This window comes from Lonchura striata, chromosome 17 (assembly GCF_046129695.1).
Source record: "Lonchura striata isolate bLonStr1 chromosome 17, bLonStr1.mat, whole genome shotgun sequence".
NCBI classification, from domain to species: Eukaryota; Metazoa; Chordata; class Aves; order Passeriformes; family Estrildidae; genus Lonchura; species Lonchura striata.
Window position 1 is genome coordinate 7,452,213 of NC_134619.1, and position 23,816 is coordinate 7,476,028.

A 23,816-nucleotide genomic window follows, 5' to 3' on the forward strand; every position below is an offset into this window, starting at 1 on the left:
GCCTTCCAGGGGAGAACAGGCACACGCACGGATAAATAAATCAGGGAGCGGAGGCCGGGAGCCCAGTGCGTGTGTGGGATGCCGCGAGCAGCCCGGCAGGCGATGTCCCCTCGGGGCCGCAGCCCTTCGGGAGAGGTGACCTTGAACTTGGCAGAGCCTTGACGTCAGGGCAGCGCTGCAGGGACAGATGGGACTCGTGGTGCTGCCGGCAATCCCTGGCCAAGCGCTGCGGGAACAAGTGGAGTGACCCCAGCCCACATGGGGAGCAGCCCTGGGATGCTGTAGGATGTGGAGTGCCGTGGATATGGGATGCTCGGGGATGGGGGATGCTGTGAGCTGTGGGATGCATTTAGCTGTGGAATGCTGTGGGATATCAGATGCTGTGGGATGCTGAGGGATGCTGTGGTCTGTGGGATGCTTTAGGCTGTGGAATGATGTGGGCTGTGAGATGCCCTGGGCTATGGGATACTGTGGGATGCTTTGGAATGCCCTGGGCTGTGGAGTAGCACACAAAGCAGTGAGCAGGGCACTGTGATGCAGGGCTGGCTCCAGATGTAGCTCTGGCATGACTGCAGTAGCAGACAAGGCTGCGAGCAGGCAGGCCCATGGTGCTGCCTGTGGGGATGCTGCTTTTAGTCCCCAAACCCAGTGCCACGTCCCTGGCCAAAGGGGCTAGTGTGCCCAGGGCCGCCCCGTGCCAGCACTCTGCCTGTGGTGACTGCAGAGGGACCGTCTTTATTAAGTGCTGCAACTCTCTGGGCATTGCACAGGGCTCAGGGAAAGCACGGCCAGCAGCCTGTCAGGTCCCCGTGTCACCCACTGGCCCTCAGATGGCAAAACTGCAGGGAAAGGCAGCCCCGGACCACCAGCTGCCTGCAGCGGAGCGCAGAGAGGAGGGGGGGAGTGGGAGTGGGGGCTCCAATGAGAGGAGGGGGGAGCAAGAGTGGGGCTCTGGTCGGGAACAATGAACTGCCACGAGCCCAGCTATTGTTGTGGCTCCGAAGGTCACAGTGCTTCCTGGGGTCTGGGAGTGGGACAGGGACATGGGAAGGGGAGAGAAGGTGGGAAAAAAGGGATGGGAACAGTGAGCAGGGATGGGGACAAGAGAGGGGGGATAGAGATGAGAGCAGGGAAGAGGGGAAAGGGTTGAGGAGAGAGAAAAAGGTACAGGGGAAGGGAGAAGGGAAAGAGAAAGGGGCCAGTGGAAAGGGTCTGTGGACCGAGATGAAAGCAAGGAAGATGGATGGGAATGAGAACTGGGAACAGGGATAGGAACAAGGAACAAGGACAAGGAAAGGAGAAAGGGACAAGAAGCAGGAACAGGGGACAAGGATGGAGACAAGACAAGGGACAGGGGACAGAAATGGGGCAGGGGACATGGATGGGGACAGGGATGGGGATGAGGACTCCTGCCCGGCAGACCCGTCCTTCCCTGGCCCCGGGGACTGGCGGCAGGGAGACAAAGGCGGTGGGAGGCAAAGGCATGTGCCCCCCCCTCCCGTCCCGCCCCCCCCCGTCCCCCTGTGTCCCCATTGTCCGTGGCCGGGGTGGGGGGAGGAACCAGGGGGAGGGACCAGGGACCCCACAGTGTCGTGATGCCCGGGGCACCCCGCGCTACCGGCGGCTCGGGGGGCTCTGGGGGGGCTCCGGGCGCGGCCGGGCGAAGCGGCCCCCTCCCCCCCCGACCGCCTGCCTTCCTCCTCCTCCTCCCCCCCCTCTTCCCCACCTCCTTCTCTTCCTCCTCCTCCTCCTCCTCCTCGCCGCCCTGCCGCCTCCCCGCCCCTCGCACTCGCCTCCCCGCGCCTCTCCGTGCGCACCGCCGGGGCCGAGCGCCGGGGCCGGGGCGGGGGGGGCCGGGGCCGGTGTGGGGGCCGGGACCGGTGGCGGTGCCGGTACCGGAGGTGTCCAGCGCTGCCCGGCCCCGCCATGCCCCGCTCCTTCCTGGTGAAGAAGCTGAAAGCGGAGGCGTTCCCGGCCGCCGGGGCCCCTGCGCCCCCCTACGCCCCCCTGGATCCCCCCTACACGCTGCCCGGCCCCGCCGCCGGCGATGGTGAGTGCGGGGCCGGGGGTCCGGACGGGCCCCCCCGCCTCTATTGTCTGTGCGCCCGGCGGGGCACCGGGAGGGAGACACGGGGGGACGCAGGGCAGGACGGGGAGGGGGTCCCCGCGTTGTGTCCCGCAGCGGGCGAGGGGTGCGGGGTGGGGTGTGTCATCCCTCGCCGTCGTCTTGTCCCCCGGCTCCGGGGCCAGCGGCCGCTGCCAAAGTTGGTCCTTGGGGAAACATCCCCTGCGTGACAGCGTCAGCCCCGTGGGCAGCCCTGAGTGCCCCCCGCCCATGGGACAGCGAGGTGGGCTCCTTCCCACGACAAGTTGGGGGGGATAAGAAGCAACCGGTCTGCGGGGGCGGCGGGGGGCGGCGGGGGGCAGCAGCCTCGCCGTGCCGGAGGGTTTCATTGTTCGCAGCGGTGCCCCGAGCCCCCCGGGAGCGCGGGGGGGGCCCGGCGCCGTCCGGGGCGCGGGGAGCCGGGAGAGAGACCGGGGGGTACCCCCAGCATCGGGAGAGGTGCAAAAGGCTGGACTGGGGGTGGCCGTGGTCCTTGGAATCCCGTCCTGCGGGGGAACACTGGGGTGGGCTCGGAGTTCCCCGGGCTTGGCACAGCCCTACAACGGGGCAGCCCAGGCACCTGCACAGAAAGAGAGGCTGGCCGTGGGTCAGGGGGGTCTGTTGCATAGGCTGGCGAGTCTTAGCTGCTCGTGGGTCGGGAAACGGAGCTGGATGCGGGAATGGGCCTGATCCACGCACAAGCTGACATTGCACAGCCGCTGCGGCGCTTGTCCCCCCCGTTTCTAGTGCTCCCCAGCCCTTGGTGGGCTTTCCCTGCCAGGGGCCGGGGTGCGAAGCCTGTCTGGTCTGGCGGTCCTCTGCTCGCCCCTATCAACCGGGAGCCGGTGGGGGAGGGATGTGCTGCAGCTGGGCAGAAGCTGCCGACGCTGCTCTCCTGGAAATAACCTTGCTGCATGCTCGGAGGCAGCGTGAGAAATTGCTGAGCAGAGCGCTTTCTGCACAGCCCGCGCTGTCAGCACGGCGCGGGGGACGGGGGGGCCCGGCTCTGCCCCACAGCCCCCTCCCCACAGCGAGCATCCCTGGCCACCACGGGACAAACGGCAGCAGTTGCTTGCCAAGGGGTCCCGTGGGTGCTGCCAGAGGCTGTGTGGATTTAGAGGATGCTCAGCTGCAGCTGTGGCGGGATGTCCCTGCTGCCCCACGGTGTGCATGGGTTAGCCCAGCTAACTGCACTGACCCCAATCCCCCCTCTGTCACTATCAGTGGGGATGAGGCTTCTGAAGCAGCTTGCAAGGACCAATGTGCACAAGGCAGGGGATTGCTGGGACCAATCCGGGGGTCTTGGGGTGCCAGTATGTCCCCAGAATTGCTGGTCTCATGGGAAGGGGGCTGCACTGCTGCTCCTGCTGTCACCTTTGTGTGACAGCACAGAGGGACTGGGATGCCAATGCAGCGCCCACTCTGACACGGGCTGGGAGACCCATATACAAAGCAGTGTCATGAGCAGACTTGCACCAATGTCACATGCGTGTGACACAGTGGAGTGCTACCCGAGCCTAACTCCACACCTGGGGGGCTGTGCATCGCTCAGCTTGGCAGCAGGCCAGGGACTTGACCTGGTGCTGCTGTCCTCCTGGTGCTGTCCCAACTCCAGGGAACAGGCTCTGCGGAGACAGCAGAGAGGTGGGGCACTTTCCCAGCCCCCTTTGCTGAGGAAGGCAAACCTGGAGCAGCCTCATCCCCCCCATCCGGGCTGCCCACGGAGCGTAGAGCGTAGCTCATTACCGGCATGGCCCCGGTGAACAATGAGCTCCCGGCACCGACAGCTGTCTGGCAGCTAATAGCCCCTGGGGGCTGCCCACAGCCGGGGCAGGCGCAGCTGGACGTTCTGCAGCTCCATCCCCAGTTCCCATCCCCGGCAGCCCTGCGGGATGGGACCCATCCTGCTGACAGATGCAGACAGGAGCCAGGGCAGGACAATGCAGCACTGGTACTCAGTGTCTCCGCAGGGACAGGAACCAGTTGGGGGGGGGACAACTCTGGTTCTGCACCTTCTATGGGAAATTTTAGCTTGTGGCTTTTTCCTGTCCCTGGTGAAGCTGCTCTGGAGGGACGATGACCCCACTGTGTTGTTTCCACAGGGTACCTCCAGCACTGCCTGGCGCCAGCTGGCTATGACACTGACAAGAAGCAAGGCCTGCCACCACCGCCACCAGACCCAGCCTACGCACCTGGCCACGAGGAGTACAGCGATCCCGAGAGCCCCCAGTCCAGCTTTTCCGCCCGCTACTTCAACGGGGAGGCGGCAGTGACAGACAGCTATTCCATGGATGCCTTCTTCATCACGGACGGGCGGTCGCGCCGGCGCAGCGAGAGCCAGCGCCGCGGCAGCCACCGCCACTCCTGCCCCGAGTGCGGCAAGACCTACGCCACCTCCTCCAACCTCAGCCGGCACAAGCAGACCCACCGCAGCCTGGACAGCAAGATGGCCAGGAAATGCCCCACCTGCGGGAAGGCGTACGTCTCCATGCCCGCCCTGGCCATGCACGTCCTCACCCACAACCTCAAGCACAAGTGCGACGTGTGCGGCAAAGCCTTCAGCCGGCCCTGGCTGCTGCAGGGCCACATGCGGTCCCACACCGGGGAGAAGCCGTTCGGCTGCTCCCACTGCGGGAAAGCCTTCGCCGACCGCTCCAACCTGCGCGCCCACATGCAGACCCACTCCGCCTTCAAGCACTACAAGTGCAAGCAGTGCGAGAAGACCTTCGCCCTCAAGTCGTACCTCAACAAGCACTACGAGTCCGCCTGCTTCAAGGGCTCCGAACACAGCTGTGCAATAGGGAACTAGCCCCCCAAGCCCTGTGGCACATCCCCATTCCCAACCTCATCCTTCTATCCAATCCCCTCCCCGTCCCCATCTCATCCCATGCCCATCCCTATTCCCCTGTAAATCCCATACTGTCCCCATCCCCATCCCATCTTGGTCCCAGTCCCTGTGCCAGCACTCCTGCAGCTGCAGCCAGCTGGTTTGTTGCTGTGCTGAGACTGGACGACACATCCCCACAGACTCACTCCCCATCTGCTCCCTGGGAAGGGGGTCCCCAACAGTGGGACCCAGCTCCTTTCCTCTGGGTCCCCCCCGCAGCCAGGCAGGTCTCTCTGCGGGGGACTCACCTGGGGACCTCTTCCCAACCCAGGAGAGACTTTCCTCCCCTAGCTTGTGATTTTCACCTCTATTTATTTAATTTATTACTATTATTTATTTAGAGCTGCTGCTTCTCTTCCCGGGGGATCCCGGGAGAGAAAAGACACTTTTCTGCTCCCCGCTAGGAGCAAACCCTCCCCTCGACCCTATTCTTGATGAAACCACGGGCTGGCGTTACTGCCAGCTCGGCAGGACTGATGGCCACTGAGGCTGACAGAGGGCAGGGCTGCCAGTCACCCTGGGAGCCTCGGGTCCCTGCAACCACACAGGGCACCCGGCTGCCCCTCTGCCCTGTGCCACAGCGTTCACCCTGGCACTGCAGATCCGCAGCCCTGGAGTCAGGGGAAGAGCCAAGGGAGGAGCCAAGGGAGGAACCAGGGGCTTCCAGCAGAGATCACAGGACATGACCTCCATTGGCTCGCAGCTCCTGGCTTGGCCAGGCACAACTTGTCCCTGCCACGGTGATGGGGAATAGCCCCTCCAGGCAGGTGTAGCCCCCCTCCCCATGCAAAGGGCTGGGCTGGCAGCTGGGCTGGAGACCCAGCCCTGGGGCAGGTAGTACCCGAACCCCCAACCACCCCCCATGTATCCCCAGCCCCTTCTCCAGCCGGCTCCCGGCTCCCTCGCCATTGCCCCCCACCTGCACTCAGGAGGAGGGGGTCAGAGTAGCTGTAAAGTTTGGGTGAGTCTATTTAAATGTTCTTATTTATATTATTTATAACTTATGCTTTTCACTATTTATTTGTCAAGACTGGCCGGGCCATGCCAGCGCTGGCTCGCAGGAGGTGGCAGAGCTGCAGCAGAAGTGCCATGCCCAGGACACAGCCACGGTGACACGGACGGGGACAGGACCCCGAGAGCGGACTGTGTGGCGGGCACGGAGGCAGGAGGGCACGAGCCGACCCGGCAGCCCAGGCTCCACGTCCTGCAAGCCTCCCACAAAGGCAAAGCCCTTCTCATTTGTCTTCCTTGCTTCCACGAGCTCCTGCTTTGCTCCGTGCCCCGCGCCAGCCCAGTGGGGACAAACCAGCCACTCTATGCAACCTCCCGGCGGAGCGCCCCCGCACCGGCCCCGGAGCAAGCTCCGCGCTCGGCATTCCGGAGCGGGGCCCGACCCACGCCTCCGCTTCCTACCTCGGGCCGCGAGCTGCCACAGCCCCATCACCCCGTGCCGGTCCCCAGCACCTGGGGACTCAGCCCGGCACCCCGCGGGGCCGCACTCGCGCACCCCCACACCGTCTTCCTGCGCCGTCTTCCTCCCTCCACCGTCTTCCTCCCGCTGCCTCGGTGCCTGTGTTGGTCACGGCTTGAGTGGGGATGTCCATGTCATGGTCCTCGCTGCCATGGCACGGTGACCACACGTCCGCACCCCACAGAGGGGATGAGCATGGCCCCGGCCACGCAGGCACCCCACCGGGTTTTCCCCACGATGCCGGCGCCGTTCCGCGGAGCACGGTGTCCTGAGGCCGGCAGGCTCGGAGCGCTGCGCCGCTGCCCCTCTCTCCTGTAAATAGCAGATACTACAGCAATAATTTTCCGTGCATGATAGATTTTTTCTGCCAGGTTTTGTACTCGCCAGCCCCAGTATGACAAGTCTACTGAGATCCGGCCACCCGCAGTATTACTTGTAATGCAATTCAGGGATATAAAAGGGATTTCTGCCACTAACCATGTGTCTTGGGAGATTTGTGTCGGCGGTGGCGGGTGGCGGCACGCGAGCTGCCACCCTGCCCATCCCACGGTGCCCTGTGCCCACGCCCACTCCTGGGCTGGAGCATCCTGGAGGGAGCTGCCCCAAACAGAGGGATGATGTCCTGGCAACCTGTTAGAAACGGGTGGCTGAGACACCCTGAGCATCCCACGCTGCCACGTGGCTCTGCCAGCCCTTCAGCCAGTGGGCAGCAGCCAGACAACCCCTGCTGTGACAAGGAGGGGTTACGATGCCACCCTGGTCGTGAGAGCGCCGGGGGCTGTGAGCGCGGCGGGGCGCTGACCTGGAAGTAAAGCGGCGTGTGAAATCCCGGCAGCGGCGGGCAGCCCGGCAAGGGCGCCGGTAATGCTCACACAGCCCCGGGGCGCCGCTGCGCGGGATGGGGAGGATTCCGTGAGCAAATTTTATTTGAACTCCCCGGTGACGACAACTCACTAGAGCCCCTGCTCCCAGGGGCAGACAGGCATTCCTGCTCCCCACCCCTATTTCCTCATCCTTTCCCAGATGTGGGTGCTAATGGGGGAAGGCAAATTATTTTTAGCATCCAGCTTGTCAGCAAAGACCTAGCTGAGCCCTGGGCTCCCAGTGACATCAGTGCAATCTTTCACGCACAAAGTCATTACCAGATTCACCTTGCAAGAAACTAATTCCAGAGCCTCACAAAACCATCCCTGACCATCGTCTGCATGCTTCCAAGTCAGCTCTGGGGCTGAGGACCCTCCATGACACCAGGGAGGCAGGGTGAGGGCACTGGGAGCAGCCATCCCCTGTCATCGTGTCCCCGCTGTGTATACAGGGTGTCCCGGCTGCAGCAGCCAGAGGGGTGGGAGACCCAGTTCCTCCCGGGAGCCTCTCCCCGTTTGGAACACTGGTCTGAAGAAATGACCTAGAAAGACTCAGGGCTGTGGAGCATCCCAGCATCACTGCTCAGCTCTGCAGTTGTTTCATGCCTCATCTTCCTTGCTGTGAACCCCATAGGCATCAGCGCAGCAGGGAGGGGCTCTGGGTTAGGAACGTGTTCCTGGTACAACCAGGCAGGCGGGGGGGGACATACCCCAAATCTCAGCTGCAGGATGAACCTTAGTGGCCCAGCACGGCCAGGTGGGACCCGAGACCCCAACGGGCAGGACAGGGACCCCCAGCACTCGTGGTAGGGGCTCGGCTGCCGCGTGCCCAGGGGTGTCCCACGGGAAGCAGGAGCGAGGGCAGCCCTGGCCGCAGGCTCTCCGGGGCGGGCAGCGGGCCAGCCGGCTCTGGCACCCGGCCCGGAAGTCTGTCCTGCCCCTTCCCTGTGACTCTGCAAAACAGTGGGGCGGAGGCCGTGACGATGACGATGGCTGGGCAAGGAGGAAGTAGAGGGGTACGACTGGGCGCTGCACTGCTCGGGGCAGAGCGGAGGGCTCGGCTGAGCAGGACAGAGGAAAGCCAAGGCCGGCTGGCAGCCACAGCCATGGAAGAGGCTGAAGACAGGAGCATCCATACCCAGCACATCTCGGCCGTGCACAACGTGCCCATGCGGGTCCTCATCCGGCCCATCCCGGCAGTGCTGGAGCCGGGAAAGGTGCAGAGCCTGATGGAGACCCTGCAGGTGAGCACAGCCCCCGGGATGCAGAGGCAGCCCCTCCTGCACCCGTTCAGAGGGCACTGCTGGGGAAGCTGTCAGCACCCAATCCCTGGCACAGTCCGGTCGGGGGGCGTCAGGGAAGGTTGGGAGTGGCGGGGTGTGTTGCTCCTGCATGTCTCTTCCTCTTCCCCAGGAGGATCCCGAGCGGGTGCCCCCCATCGATGTGCTCTGGATCAAAGGCAGTGAGGGCGGCGATTACTTCTATTCCTTCGGGGGCTGCCACCGCTATGCTGCCCACCAGGCACTCCGCCGGGAGACCATCCCCGCCAAGATCATCCCCTCCACCCTCAGCGACCTCCGTACCTACCTCGGCTCCTCCACGCCTCACCTGCGCTAGCCCAGCACCCCGAGGATGCCCATCAGCCCCTTCTGTCCCTGTTGGTTCTGACTCGTGAGCCCGTGATGAGGATGTGGTCGGCGTCCCCAGCCCTGGGGAGTCCCCGTGGTCCCTCCAGCCGGGAGAGGTCAGGGTCCCCAGAGTTGTAGGGTCTCCGGGGTTCCTCCAAGGGGGATAAGGTCAGGGTCCCCACACTTGGAGGGTCCCCGGGGTCCCGGCAGCCGGGACGGGTCAGGCTCTCGCCGGTACCGGGAGGCGTCCGGCGGGGCCGGCAGGTGGCGCTATTGTGCCGCGCTGCGCCGCCCGGAGCGACCGCGCGGACCGGGACGGGCCGGGAGGAACCGGGATGGGGGGAACCGGGACGGGAAGAACCGGGACGGGATGAACCGGGATGGGGGGAACCGGGACGGGAGGAACCGGTTTGGGGTGGGATGAACAGGAGCATAGCGCAATCGGGAATAGGTGAACTGTGATGGAACAGGCTAAACCGGGGCACGGCTCAACCGGGAATAGCTGAACCGGGATGGAATGGGCTTAATCGGGGCATGGCTCAAGCGGGAATGGCTGAACCGGAGCACACTGGAACTGGGACAAGTCACAGCTCATTCGGGGCACAGCTGAACCGGGAAGGGGTACGGTTAAACTGGGACACAACAGAATCAGGACACAGCGAAGAGACACAGCCAACCTGGCATGGTCAGTCCCCAGCCCTCCCTCAGTGACTCTGGGCTCACCAGTGGTCCCAGTCTCCGTGGGGAACATCTCCAAAACCCAGTGGTGGGGACAGCCACTGCCGCTCCTGGAATAAAGATGGTCAAAACCCCTGGAGCTCCTTGGCGTGGTGCTTGCGGGTGCTGAGGTTGGGAGCAGGAAGTGGTCCAACATGGCACAAGATGGCACAGCACGGTGATCTGGCACCAGCAGGAGAAGTGGCTGTGGGCACACAGAACAAGGACACAGGCTTTGCAAGGAGATGGATGTTCTGCAAGGGAATGGATGTTGTGACAGGACAATGTTCTGCCAGCCCACCGTGCCATGGAGCTGAATTCAGGGTCAGCTCTGGTCCAGCTGTGGGGACGCATGTGGTCCTGCCATGCTGGGATGCTGTAATTTCTGCAAGCACCACATCGTCACCCCACGTGCAGCGTGGAAAAATCGCCTCGAGCATCCCCTGGGCATCCCAGCATCCCTCTAAGTCGAGAGCCTCCATCCAGGGAGGGGAAAGGCCACTGAGTCACTCACCACGCCGTGAGTCAGCAGGAGTGGGACGGGAAGTGCGGCCGGGCTTTCTGCCCCATCAGCCATGCTCCTCCCTGAACGGATCCTGTTCCCCTAAGGCAGAAACGAGCTGGGAGAGAAGGGCACGGCCGGCTTGTTTGAGTGGCAGGAGCTGGCAGCGCTGGCATCGCACACGGCACAATTTACCGCTGCCTCCGCGTTTCCGCAGGATCCACTGGGGAGGAAGAGCAGGGTGGGCTGGGGGTGCTGGATGAGGGGAAGGGACGGAGGGGGACTGCATGAAAGCAGCTGTGTGCTGGGAGGAAGCCCTGCAAGCACTCACAGAGAGCAGCCCTGCTCCGCGGCTCCCTGATGGGCCATAAATTTCTCCTAAGAATTGTGGCGTGCTAAAAAGTTTCCTCTTGTTAGAGTGCAGGGGGTGGAGGGAGGAGGTAGCAGCTCCTGCGGCAGCCCCTGGAGCAATGTGGACATTTCCAGACTGCCCCCAAACGGGTGTCCCATGGCAGGGACTGTCTGCCCAAACCCTATGTGCCCCCACTGCTGGGCATCTCACATGAACTCTGTTTGCCCCACTCTCCCGGTCTAAGAGGCAGCTCACCAGAGCTGGGAATTCCACAAAGTGGGAATTAACTGAGGCTGCCCTGATCCTGCACCTCTGGAAGTCATGGAGGCCTCTTCCAGTTGGGAAGCCTGCTGCAGGATCTGCTTTTGCAGCTTACCATCCCCTGCAAACAGTGCCAAAGGTTCTCAGGGTGTCCTGACATCACTCCCAGGGATTCCGGGCACTGGAGCTGTGTCCAAGGTGCTGCATGAACATCTCCAGGGCTGACCGGTGCATCCATGGGGCTGGCATGGTGTGGGCAGTGGGAGCTGGTTCCCAGCAGGGGCTGCTGGTGCCACAATTCCCCAGCTGGCACAGGAACGGGTGTCTCCAGAGCCCTGCATTGCCTCCATCTATCCGTCCTCCACCTGTCCCCCTTCCCTCTGCCTGACCCGCGGGGTCTCTGGTGTCGCCGGCTGACAGCCGATCCGGCTGCCTCCAATCCATTCGTTCCAGGGCAGGAACAAAGGCGCTTTGTGGGCTCCCCCCAGCCCGGGCAGGGTGGGGAGGGGTCCCAGCTCCGGAACTGGGACAGACTTCCCCGCGCGACAGGCGTGTAATGCCTTCCAGACCAGCAGCCCCAGCCCTCAGGTACAGCCTGGGGAGCAGGGGGGGCCTGGTGCTTCCCACACTGCCTGGGGACCCACCAGGTCACCCTGATACAGCCCTGATCCAGGAAAATGGGGAAACTCTCCTGTTCCCCCAAATGTTTCACAGTGCCCAGTCCCCATGGCACGCACTGCTCCTCCCCACCCAGGGGGCTCCAGGGGCTCCAGAGGCTCACAGATTTGCCATCTCTGGTCTGCCAGTGTTGGGAAGCAGGGATAGACTCCCCTGGGACAAGACCCTTGCCTCACTGGGCTCAGCTGGACTTGGACACTGTGTGTGCCCAGCTGGACAGGACTGTGTGTGCCCAGTGCCAAGGTCTGGTCAGGGTCTGTGGATTTGGGGCACTGAGTAGGGTGGGATGGGGTAGGATGGTGTGGATGGGTTGTGGTGGGATAGGATGGGACAGGATAGGAGAGGGTGGGATGGGATGGAATGGGATGGGGTGGGGTGATGTGGAGATGAATGGATCAGTCCAGCATTGCTTCACCAGGGCTCAACAGGGTCAGGCCCAGTGTCCTGGTGGCCACATGTTCCACCACTGCCGCGGGTCTGGAATCCATTTGCCTCACCGGCTGTGGTGTTTTCCCAGCAGGGCTGGAGCATTCCCGTGGGGCCGGAGGCAGCCCTGGCCCCTGCCCCATCTGCTCCCTGTTTATTTTCTTACACTTAAGTATCACCTCGAAGATAAACACTCCCTGGTGTGGGGGGCAGGGGGCATTTCCCTGGCAGCAGAGGCAGGACCCAGCCCTCAGGGTGCCCAGCACCCTGACCCCACAATCCCACCAAGCAGGAGATGCCTGGTTGACTGGGCTCAGGGCTGCAACCCCATGCTCAGTCCATGTCCCCTCCATGCTGTATGTCTCATGCAGGGTCCCATGAATGCCTGAGCCACTGCCCAGGGGTCGGCTGGATCAGCTGGGAGAGCTGTGATGCCAAACCACACCACGTCCTGGCACCCACCCAAGCTGGCAGAAGGTTTGTGCTGTCACAGCCTCAACTGCACCCCGCATTGCCCAGCTGAGTCAGAGCCCAGGCTGCAGTGCTGGGGGAGCTGGGGGGGCCCAGGCACGGGGCTCACGTCCTGTACCAGACGCCTGCCAGGCAGCACAGGAAAACCCGGCTGCTGCCGCGCGTCCTCCTGCCCCGCAGCCGCAGCATCCGCAGGAGCTGCTCAGGCAGGGAGCCGGCAGCGTTCCCTGCTTCCCATGGCTCCTGCTGCTCTCCCAGTCAGGGACGACAGCTCCTGTCCATCCATCCTTCCGTGTGCAGCATCTGGCGAGGCGGTGGTCACACATACACAGGTCTGTGCCAACATGGAGGTGTCACTGCAGCAGGAGGTGGTGGCATTCGGGGTTTATATGGCACCCACAGGCACACACCCACTTCCACGTGCAACTGCACAAATGTGCACACAGCCTCACACTCACATACATCCCTGTGCACGCACACACGGATATACACACCATGCATGCTTGGATGTACAGATGTGTGCAGCTGCACACCCACACACTCACTCATGTGTGCACACACGTGTGCTATCCCCACCCCACATTGAGCCATCTCCTGTCTGCTGCTCCTTCCCTGCCTGTGCCCTGCCATGTTCCAGACCCCACAGACCACCAGCACCCCACACGTGGTCGTGCCCCCCAGAAAAGCCCGGGGGCAGTTTGGCTGGGTGTGGGGACTGGGTGACCCCCCCAGCCTGTCCTGGTCAGCTGGTGGCCATGTGTGGGACGTGCAGCTGAGTACACAGCCCCTGCCATCCGTCTTACCACCTGTCAGGGCCTGTGGACCCCCAGCCATGGCTCAGCAAGACTCTGGGGTGAGAGGGGGGCAGAGTGGGTGTTCCCCTCTCTGTAGAGGCATCTGCCTGTTCCCTGCCTGCTCCCTGCCTGTCATGCCAAGGGCCTGCCCATCCCCAGCTTTGCCTCTGGCACTGCTGGCACGTACCCTGTTGTGGGGTCTGCACTTGGGCAAATGCTACAGAAGTCCCCTCATGGGGACTGATGCATGGTGAGAGCTGCCAGTGTGGACACAGTGCAGGCCTCTGCCCATTTTCATCCCCAGGAGGATCCCTGTCCTCTTGCTCAGCCCTGCATGTCCCCAGCTCCTGGTGTGGCCCTGCATGTTTCCTGCTCCAGTGGGACCCCTGGCCCTTGGTGCAGCCCTACATATCCCCAGCCCCAGCGAGACCACCAGCCCCCAGCCCATCTCTCTGCCCCCCACTGCGTGATTTACAGGCTCTGCACAGGCAGACAAATGGTGAAGGAAAACAGGGCAGGGGTTCCCGCCGGCCGGGGACTGCTGTGCCCCACGGGGGGCAGAGGGGCCGTTTGCTCACAGCCAGCAGGATGGGAGGCACTGAAGTGGTGCCTGTGCCAGGCAGCACAGCTGTCCCTGTCATGGTCCGGCAGCCACAAGCCCTGGAAGCACTAGGAGAGCCCATGTGGGGACCCAGACCCCAGGAGTCATACCACAAACTGCAGTCCTGCAACCATATCATTTTGCCCATGGGGCACTGAGGAAGATGATGCCACCCCATGACCCCCAGGGCAGCCCACTGACCACCTCACTGGGGTTTGTGATATGCCAGCTGCATTCCATGGCCACTGTCTCAGCCCTGGCAAGACTCCAGGATTTCCCCCAGCATCCCTCTCTGGCTGTGGAGCTTCTGGACTGTAGGGACTACAGCTGGCACTGCCAAGTCTCCCAGCCACTTCCCCAGCAGCCCTGGGCCCGTCCACCAGGAGCCAGGTCCTGCCCTACACATGTTTTTGCCGCTTGACCTGCATCATGCCTGGAGCATCATGGAGGAGGAGGAAGGGGAGGAAGGCAGGCTTGAAGCCTCCTGTCTGCTTGGTTCAGCTGGCTACCCCCCTGCCTGCTCCCAGGAGCATTGGGCTCAGGGCTGGGGGGCTGAAGGCAGAGTGGGACCCACATTGACCTCGCTGGCGAGGAGGAGCAGGGCCATAGTCTGTGGCATTGAGTGCCAAGGAATGACAAGGAGCGATGGTCAGGCTGGGAGGCACCCCCAGCCCTTCCCAGGACACTGGTGATTCCTGCTGCTGCCAGCTCATAGCTCCCCTCTCAGGAAAAGACTCCGTGTTTCCACTGCCGGCACACACCTTCCTCCTGAGCGGGAGGAAATGCTCCTGGCAGCGCTGCCGGAGCACTGCCCGTGCCTCTCCATGTCTCCCTGTCATCTCCCATGATGGCAGGCACCGGGAACAGAGGAGCAAGGAGTGCATCCCTGCAGGGCTGCCTGCCCTTGCTGCTCCCTGACTGCTCTGGGCATCCTCCTGGGCACAGACCCTGTCCCAGTGGGGCATAGCAGGTGTGGGCAGCAGCGTGTCCCCCACTGGCATTCCTCTGATAAACACCCCAGGTACTGCACCAGCGCCACCCACTCGTGGTTGCCTTCCCCATCCCGGCTCCTGCACCCCAGGTTCATCTCATGCCACCCTGTGCGGGACCCAGGGCTGGCAAGCGGCAGCCAGGCAGGGGCTGCGGACACGCTGGCTCTGCGCCGACTGTGTGTGACATTGCTCTGCAGCTGCCAGACTCCAGGCACCGGGAGCACTTGTCGGACAGCGGCCCTGGCACTGCCACGCTTCATTTAGCTCCGTGGGCACGACCTGGGGTCAAGGTGGCCGCAGCCAGGCCAGCGTGCCGCAGCGGGGCCAGGCTAGCGGCCAGAGCCAGCACCGGCTGAGGACGCCGGCCGCTGGCCGGAGCTCGGGGGCCGGCTGGGGGTGGGCTCCGGAGCCAGCCCCTCCCCGGCCGTATAAATGCCGATTCCCCCTGCAGACAGCCGTCCCAGCCCCGCTCGGAGCGGCCGCGGGAAGGCGTCCGGAGCCGGCGTCGCGGCTGTGCCGGCGGGGGAAGGCTGCCCGCAGCCCGGGGTGCCCCAGCCGGGCCGGGGGTGCGGGCGGGCACCCCGCCATGGCCTTCACCATGCTGCGCCCCGTGGCCGCCCGCGTGCTGTACCCCGACCTCGGCATGCTCTCGGAGGACGAGGAGAACCGCAGCGAGAGCGACACGTCGGACCAGTCGTTCGGCTGCTGCGAGGGCGCCGAGGCTCGCCGCAAGCTGCCGCGGAAGCCGGGCCCGATGGTGATGGTGAAGCAGAGGCAGGCGGCGAACGCTCGGGAGCGGGACCGGACCCAGAGCGTCAACACGGCCTTCACCGCCCTGCGGACCCTCATCCCCACCGAGCCCGTGGATCGGAAGCTGTCCAAGATCGAGACCCTCCGCCTGGCCTCCAGCTACATCTCCCACCTGGCCAACGTGCTGCTGCTGGGCGAGGGCTGCGAGGACGGGCAGCCCTGTTTCAGTGCCATCTATGGCACCAAGGGCGACCTGGACAGCAAACAGCCCCGCAGCATCTGCACCTTCTGCCTCAGCAACCAGCGGAAAGGGGTGAGCGGGGTTCTGGGTGGGTTAGGGTTCTTCCTCCTCTTACTGGCCTGAGTGGGGTTCAGCATGTACCCAAGGGATGGGGGGAAGCAGCCCCTGCCTGGGCTGCGCGGGGCAGGAGACTTGGCATGGCTCAGTGAGAACCACAGCTTCTGGCTCCAGCTCCCACTGGAGGTTTTGGCTGCTCCTGGCCAAATCCTGCTTGTAGCCACACGCCTACAGCTCCTGCTCACGTCAGAGGGCTGGGCTGCTCCCCCACGTCCATCTGGGCTGGGAGGTCTCAGGGGTTAAACAGTCACCCCGGAGCTGGCAGCACTGGTCGTCCCAGTGGGGTTTAGAGTTCGCTGGCTGACCCCTTCTCCATCCCCATCCTCATCCTCATCCTCAGCCCCATCTCCATAACCAACCCTGCCAGCCCACCAGCACTGCAGCAGGGCTACTCCAGCAGCTCTCTGATGTGATGAGGAAGGAAGAGCCCAGCAGACACCCCCTGAGGGGGCCCAGACAGAGTTCCCCATCCAGTGTTCCCATGCAAGGTCTGCTGGCAGCACTGGCACAGCTCCCACATGGCTGAGCTAGGCCATGGCAGAACACCCCTGCCCTGCCCACCCAGCTGCCCTGCCCTGCCCAGCACCCTGCAGCTCAAGGGTGATGAGCCCACCCTTTCACCAGGGTGGTGAACCCACCCTGCTGCCCATGCCAGGGTATGCTTGACCCAGGAATAGCTGTGCAGGATATGGGGTGCAGGGTGAGGGGCTGGAAGCTGCCGGACCTCTTGGACATCCCTTGGCAGGGCTGTAAGCAGGGGCTGCTGTCCCCACAGACCCTCAAGATGTCCCATGTGTGACTCCAGGCAGTACAGCCATGGGTCACACTCCAGCCCTCAGAGCTTTTTCACATTTTGCTGCTCCATTTTATTGCTTCTTTGCTCCTGCTACCCCCATCAGCAGCCTCTCCAGCCCTCCTGGAGTCCTCCAGGCCTGGTCCCTGGCAGAGCTGGGATCCTCTGGGCTGCTTCCTGGGGCTGAAGCCAGGGGTCTGACACAGTGCTGGATCCCCCAGGGGACCCTGTGGAGGCACTGGGGCTGGGAAGCTCCTGCTGGAGGGCAAGGGGGGAAGCTGGGTTGGGATCTGACTCTGCATCCCAGCCCTGAGGCTGGAAAGGGGCTGTACAGGGCTGGAAATGGGCAGGGCTGGAAAGGGGCTGTACTGTGGTGGAAATGGTCTGGAAACGAACTGTACTGGACCGTGCTTGCCCGTGCAAGGCTGGAAATAGGCTGGGTTGGAACTGGGCTCTGTTGGGCTCTGCTGATCCATGCTGAGTTATTCTGGAATGTTCTGGGCTAAATCTGGACCATGCTGGTCTGTGCAGGGTTATACTGGGCAGTACTGGGCTGATGTTGCTCTCATAAACTGTGAGGTAGGGCTGACTCTCCCCATCCCAGTTTGGACTCTGTCTGTCTTTCCAGGGCTGTGGGTCTGTCTAGGGTAATGTGTCTGTCCTGGGGTGATACTGGCCCTTGCTGCAGGTCTGAGCCCTGCGGTGCTGCGCAGCCATGGGGGCTGTGTCCTGTAGGGTGGCAAGGCCAAGGGGGACCCACCCTGGGGCTCCAGCACAGCACCCACCTCCCAGCCACACACCCAACCATTTGTCAGGCATAGCCCCATCTGTCTGTGTGTCCACTCCAGGCAGCACAGAGCCACCTCAAGACTGAGCCACTGCCCATCTCACAGCGGGTCCCATGGAGGAGCTGGTGTGGAGGACAGTGGGCAGGAGCGGAGTGCCCCCCACCCAGACACCCCATGGCGCCTGCAGCTCTCCCTCCTCTCTCTGCAGGGCAGTCGGAGGGACCTCGGGGGCAACTGCCTGAAGGTGCGAGGGATGACGCCCCTGCGAGTGTCGCGGAGATGAGCCGGGGCCCGGCAGCGCCCACCTGAGACAGCGGCAGAGGCAGACGGAGCCCGCACACGCCAGCCCAGAGACCGCAGCGGGGAGGGAGGGAGCTGCTCACCTGAGGCGGCAGCGGCCGAGCCCAGGCTGGCACCACACCGACACTGGCCCTGGAGCCGGCAGTGGGGCGGGAGGACGCTCCCGTGGCCGAGGCTGCCCACGCGGGGCAGGGCCGGGGAGGGGGGTCCCCGCGCCCCGGGGCTGGACTGGAAGGGGCCTGTGTGCGGCCGGCGTCGAGGCGCTCCGGGGGGACAGTGTCGTGGCCCTGGGGATGCTGGTTGTGCACGTGCAGCTGCTTGGAAAATAAAATCTTATTTTTCTGATGGGCCGGTGCCTGCCTGTCACCCCTGTGTGGGGTGAGGTGGGGGTCCCCAAGATGGGTCTGGACCCCCAGCCCTGCACTGCTGCTCTGTGCCGCTGGAACCAGCGTGACCATGCCAGCCCTACCCACAGTGTGACCGTCCCAGGCTGTGCCACAGTGGGATCCACATGGGTAAGAGTCCTGGGTGAGCTGTCCCTGTGTCCTCAGGTCTTGATGACAGCTTTAGCCCCACAAAGGCTGCAGAAGTCCCAAGGGGGTCAGTGCCATGCCATGGGATGGGGATGGCACTGCCAGCCCCATGCTGCAGCCGCGGGTGCCCAAGTGGTGGGTCGGGGTTGATGTAACTGCTTTGGTGCCCTGCCCTCCACCTGGAACATCATGACAGGCGCAATATCACTGCCACTGCAACTGCCACCATCGTCACCGCTGCCACCAACACTGTGACTGCCACCAGCACAATGACTGTCCCCGCTGTGACTGCTACTGTGCTACCGCCACTACAATGACCATGCAGAGCCTTGCATGGTGGGGCTGCAGGCAGCAGCACCTGCATGGGGTCAGGTGGGGACATGGGGGTTCTCAGGCCAGATCCCCACATGGGATTCTGCTTGGCTGGCTGGGCGGTGCAGATCGCTGAGCCTGGGAATGGTGCTGTGCCGGGGCTGGCGGCTCCCAGGGGCCAGCGTGTCCCACGGAGCAGAGGCAGCTGTGGATGGGGCGGCTGGGGGCTCCCCCCAAGGGCTGAAGAACTGGAGCTGCCCTATCTCCCTAGGGTCCTGAAGCCAACATGGAGCAGGGGGAGCACGCTGGGGGTCCCGCTGGAGCCTGCCCCGGGCAGGGGCTCTGTTGGGAGCCCACAGCACCTCTTGGCCCCCTGCTCACCGAGGTGAGCCTGCCCCGGGCTCCCTCCCCCGGGTTTGATTTATGGAGCTGACAGCGCGGTGCAGCTGTGAGAGCTGGTCCCAAGCAGGGACCGGGGTGGGTGGGAGAAGTTTGTTCTCAGCGTGGCTAATGTGTCCCAGACCCCAATAAACAGCCGTGAGATTCTCCAAACAGCCCAGGACACAGAATCCCTGCCCCTGGGTTTATCGGGGGGCAGGGGCCATAGGGGATGCTGTGCTCTGCAAACAACCCAACCCGCACATAAAAGGGGACCGGCCTCGTGAAGCAGCAGCTCTGGAGCCCCCAGGGGGTCAGCGAGGGCTGGTGGTCCAAGTGCTGGGGGCACAGCAGGTCCCAACACTGAGTGTATAGGTCCCAGTACATCCCAGTGCCAGCAACTGGAGCCTCAACAAGCTCCAGTATGAAGGCCATGAGCCCCAGTGAATCCCTGCACAGGAGCTGTGCATCCAGTATGTGCCACTGCCAGAGACTAGAGCTCTAGAAAGCTCCAGTAAAAAGGCCATGCATCCCAGTACATCCCAGTGCTGAGGCTGTGGGATTCAGCATGTCCCAGTGCTAGGGCCATGGATGTCAGCACACCCCAGTGCCAAGGATGGCATAATGACCCCAGAGCACGTTCCAGTGTGACAGCCCTGGGTCCCAGCATGCAGAAGTTGGGTACCCAATAACATCCAGTGCTGGGGCTGTGGATTCCAGCACATCCCATTGCTGAGGCTATGGATCCCAGCAAGTCCCAGCACTGGGGCCACGGGTCCCAGCATGTCCCAGTGAGAACCCTGTGGGTCCCAGTACATTCCAACCCCTCCCAGCACCGTGAGAGGGAAACGGTGACTCAGAGCTGCCGGGCTGGTGGGAGCCGGGTGCCCCTTTGCCCCGGTGGGGTGAGTGTTGTGGCCACTGATCGCTCACGGCCACCGCCGGCTCCCCGGCAGCCGCAGCCCTGCACTGAGCTCAGCCACGCTCCCCTCCCATCCTCTCCCCTTCCTGCGTGCGGACACCCTTGGAAAGGCTCTTGGCCGCTTTCTCTGAGACAGGAAGGTGTCCCCGAGTCTCAGGAAGGAAAAACACTCAGTGCTGAACCCACAAAGACCGTCTCTGAGGGGCCAGGGCTGGAGAGGCTCCAGGCCTGACATCACCTGGGAACTGGAACTAGAACGCAGCTGCACTCCGTGCCTGGTATTTTTTTATTTTTTAACTTGTGTTTTTAAACTTTCTTTTTATAGATTTTTATTTTATTATTTTTTTTCCCCTTTCCCTTCTCCATTCCCCTCCCAAATATTTCAGCCTCCCCACAGGCTGGCCAGCCAGGCTGGAATGCAGCAGGGCTGCACCCGCGGGTGCCGGGAGCTGCCTTGCTGCTGGGATGGATGAGGCTGGGTCTGGCCAGGCAGGAGCTGCTGGGCAGGGGCCAGGCTGGGGCTCAGCCCCAGTGACAGGGGCAGCACCTGATAGCCCCTGGTACTGCTATGCACCAGGACTGCTGGAAAGGGATCCATGGCCATGCAGGGACACAGGAAGGTCGGTCTGGCCATGGGGTGTGGGAGGACAGAGGGCAGAGGGGTCAGGCAGAGCCTGCAGTCCGTGGGCAGTGCTGCTTTCCTGACCCACCACCCCCAGGATGGGGCTGTGGAGTCAAACCCTGTCTGAGTCTGAGTCAGCGGAGCAAGAGGAGGCAGACAGGGATAGAGGACGCAAAGATGTATTCTGGGGCCAGGATCCAGCCCTACTCATTCCTTGTCCTCTGGCAACATCTTTGGGTGCTGCCTGACCCTCCCTGGGCTTCCCAGGGAGTCTCATGATAAAGACCCCAGTCTATCCTGGAGCAAAGCTCAGTTGCCTGTTGCCTGGGGAATCCTCCCTGTGACAGTGACAGCCATCAACTGAGTGTCACAGGTCCCTTTGAGCACTGTTGCACCTGGGGGTGAAGGACTGGGAAGGGACCCCTAAGGTCTAGATGGCACTGAGAGTGGACAGGGTGACACATCTCTGCTGCCCAGGGCAGGGTGGAGAGAAGGATCAGGGAGGGGAGGGATGGGATGGGACGGGACGGGACGGGACGGGATGGGATGACCAAGGGGCAGCACGATGGTCCTCCAGGTGGGGGTGCTGGGCATTGTCTACCTCCCCATGCCAGCAGACCCAGACTGTAATGACCCTCCAGCATCCTGCCAGGGTCTCTGGGGAAGAAAACGGGCAAAGGGGCTGCCTGAGACCCCCAAGACACCTGCCAGATCCTCACCATCACAAGGGATGCACAGCAAGAATGCCCCGAGGTCCCACATATCCCAGGGGCGCAGTGGGCACTGCTGCAGGGCTGCCACCACCCCGCCACGTCCCCACCGTGCCCTGGACCCCTCAGAGCTGTTCGCCCTGCTGGGACCTCGTGCCAGCTGCGGTCCCTGGGGACACAAGCCCCGCAGCAGGGACAGGGTGTGAGGCCGTGGCGCGGGGTGAACGCCAGGTTAATCTCCCGCTGGAGCTTCCCTCTGCAAACAATAAGACAATGCCCGGCCGGGGCCGCCTGCGTAACCAGCGGCGCGGAGGGGAAGTTGTAATATTTGGATTTAGCCCTCAGTAAATTAAGGAAGAAAAAGGAAAAAACGCTGGGGGTAATCAGAGCAGGGCTGGCCCCGTGCCCTGCCCCACAGCCAGCGGCCCTGGGGGCTCAGCTCAGCCTGTGGACAGCAGGTGAGCAGGGCCAGAGGCTCTGAGTCAGAGAGGCCGGGCATGGATGGGAGAGGGATACGTCCCTGAAGGCCGGGCAGAGGACAAATGTGGGGACAAGCATGTCCCCACCATGGGGACAGCAGCCTGGAGGGTCAAGGCTTGGATACCCAGCAGGGCCGTGGGCAAACATCTCCAGCCACATCAGAAAAAAGGGATCTGGGCCAGGAGGTTATTTTAATCCAAACCTCTTCATGGGAAATATTTCTGCAGCTGGGGTGGCTGAGCAGGAGAGGGCCCAGGGGGTCGTCACCTTCAGCTGGCACTGGGTGGCTGGGGATGACAAGGGAGGGGGCTGTCCCAGGATGTCTCCATTGCACAGCCCCTTTCCCAGTACAAGCCCTGCAGTGGTGCTGGTTCCCTGGGATCCCACAGCAGGGCCCACACTCAATCAAACACGCACCCTGGCTGGAGATGGAGCTCTGAGAAAAGGTCTTGGTGAAGATCCTCAAGGCAGGAACAGTGCTGGAGGGATGGCCTTAAACCCTCCAAAATGTGCCCTATCCACACACCAGCAGCCCCACACCTCCAGGGCTGCCCCTGCCTGCCCTGGCTCCAATGGGGTGAGCAGGGCAGGGATACCCAGGGGAGCTGGTTTTGGGGGGCAGGACTGGACACCACCCTGCAGGATCTGAACTGGGGTATTGGGAGCCCTGGGAAGACACTTCCCCTGCTTGGTGACCCAGGGCGGTGTGGGGCGCGGGGCTGGCAGGAGGGTTGGGGCAGGTGGGGCAGAGGTGACCAGCGGGCAGCAGCGGCACGGGAAGGCCTTCGGCACCGTGCCTCGCGCCGGGAGCCCATTTCCCCACAACAGGAGCCCTTATCAGCAGCAAATCCTCCGAGTGGTCCCAGGGGGGACCTCCAGCCCTTCCCCTCCACCTACCCCACCGCTCTCCCGCTCCGGCCCACGTCAATGCCGCCGCGAAGGTGTCGGAACAATCGCCTGACAAAGAGCTATTTTTAGGGGCCGGGGCTTGGAGCGAGGATACGGCCCGGCCGCTGACAATGGGGGGAAGGGGGCCGGGCTTCCCCCGTGACCACTCGGCAGCAGAAGGACCTGTAAGATTTCCTCGATGACCCAGGCCCGTACAATACAAGGAAAGCGCGAGAGGGAGATACCCCCGCCAGGACGAGCTGCTCCTTTACCTAATGGGAGTGACCCGGGGTGAGGGGCTGCGAGCTTTGGGCCAGCGGCCTCCCCTGGGACTCCCACACCGGGGGGGAAGTGGGGTGAAGCCTGGCCGTGCTCAGCTTTCCATGAGGTCGAGGTGAGGGGAAGGCCAGGCTGGCTCCCTTACGAAGGGCATGGGGAGATCTGGGGGGGTCAAAGGGGTGCAGACATAGCTCAGCACAACCTCTTCCCCTCCAGGCTGGCTCAGCTCGGGCCAGAGCTTGGACATGGGCTGGGAGGACAGTGACCAGAGCTGCGTGTCCCCAGCTAGCCCTGGTCCCAGTGTGCCATGAGCCCAGGCTCCTGCTCGTCCTCAGGCTGAACCTGGATGCTTTTTCTCCCACCTCGAGGTCACCCCCAGCTCAGCCTGTGCCAGGTGGACCATTCTCTCTGGCCAGTCCTTTGGGGAAAAAAGGGATGTTCTGGGCTGCACGGCAAGAAATTGGGCTAAAAAGGTGAAAGGCAGAGAGAGAAGGTCACAGGGCACTGGAGGTCAAGGCTTGGCCCGGTTGCTCTCTCGGCAGAGGGATAAACCCGTTCCATGAACAGCGCCCGGGGCCCCACAGACCGGGCGGGACGGCGGGACCCACCGCTCTGCGGCGGCCCGGGGCTGGGAGGGCCGGGCCGGGCCGGTGGAAGGGCCGGGAAAGGGCTGATTGAAGGGCCAGAGAAGGGCTGAAGAGCGGCAGGGACAGGGCTGTGGAAGGGCCAGGACAGGACCGTGGGAAAGACCGGGGGAAGGACCGGGACCGGGGCCGGGGCCGGTGGAGGGGCCGGGGGCAGCGCCGGTACCGGGGCACCTCCGCAGGCCACAGTCGCCCCCTGGCGGCGGGCCCTGCACACAGCCCCATAGAGGGGCTGGGCCCAAGCGGCCACAGCTCACGGTCGGGCCTCCCGCCGGCGCTGCGGAAGCCGACACGGACCCCGCCACCTTCCTG

General features: G+C 63.6%; 3 protein-coding genes across 3 annotated transcripts; all 3 read left to right on the forward strand.

Annotated features, from left to right (window-relative positions):
* The first annotated feature begins 1,860 nt into the window (after positions 1 to 1,860).
* Positions 1,861 to 6,938, forward strand: SCRT2 (scratch family transcriptional repressor 2). Its single transcript, XM_021527362.2, has 2 exons — positions 1,861 to 2,050; positions 4,207 to 6,938. Exons 1-2 carry the CDS (start codon positions 1,927 to 1,929, stop codon positions 4,911 to 4,913), a joined length of 831 nt encoding a protein of 276 aa, XP_021383037.1. The 5' UTR covers positions 1,861 to 1,926; the 3' UTR covers positions 4,914 to 6,938.
* Positions 6,939 to 8,233: 1,295 nt separating this feature from the next.
* SRXN1 (sulfiredoxin 1) lies at positions 8,234 to 9,765 on the forward strand. Its single transcript, XM_021527363.2, has 2 exons — positions 8,234 to 8,569; positions 8,739 to 9,765. Exons 1-2 carry the CDS (start codon positions 8,309 to 8,311, stop codon positions 8,940 to 8,942), a joined length of 465 nt encoding a protein of 154 aa, XP_021383038.1. The 5' UTR covers positions 8,234 to 8,308; the 3' UTR covers positions 8,943 to 9,765.
* Positions 9,766 to 15,295: 5,530 nt separating this feature from the next.
* On the forward strand, positions 15,296 to 18,081 carry TCF15 (transcription factor 15). The gene is made up of 2 exons (XM_021527429.3): positions 15,296 to 15,810; positions 17,645 to 18,081. Exons 1-2 carry the CDS (start codon positions 15,334 to 15,336, stop codon positions 17,717 to 17,719), a joined length of 552 nt encoding a protein of 183 aa, XP_021383104.1. The 5' UTR covers positions 15,296 to 15,333; the 3' UTR covers positions 17,720 to 18,081.
* The last annotated feature ends 5,735 nt before the right edge of the window (positions 18,082 to 23,816 follow it).

Coding starts and splice junctions, on each gene's coding strand:
- SRXN1 (XM_021527363.2), top strand. CDS start 8,309: ATGACGATGGCTGGGCAAGGAGGAAGTAGAGGGGTACGACTGGGCGCT. Junction 8,570..8,738: donor GCCTGATGGAGACCCTGCAG/GTGAGCACAGCC, acceptor CCTCTTCCCCAG/GAGGATCCCGAGCGGGTGCC.
- SCRT2 (XM_021527362.2), top strand. CDS start 1,927: ATGCCCCGCTCCTTCCTGGTGAAGAAGCTGAAAGCGGAGGCGTTCCCG. Junction 2,051..4,206: donor CGGCCCCGCCGCCGGCGATG/GTGAGTGCGGGG, acceptor TTGTTTCCACAG/GGTACCTCCAGCACTGCCTG.
- TCF15 (XM_021527429.3), top strand. CDS start 15,334: ATGGCCTTCACCATGCTGCGCCCCGTGGCCGCCCGCGTGCTGTACCCC. Junction 15,811..17,644: donor TCAGCAACCAGCGGAAAGGG/GTGAGCGGGGTT, acceptor CTCTCTCTGCAG/GGCAGTCGGAGGGACCTCGG.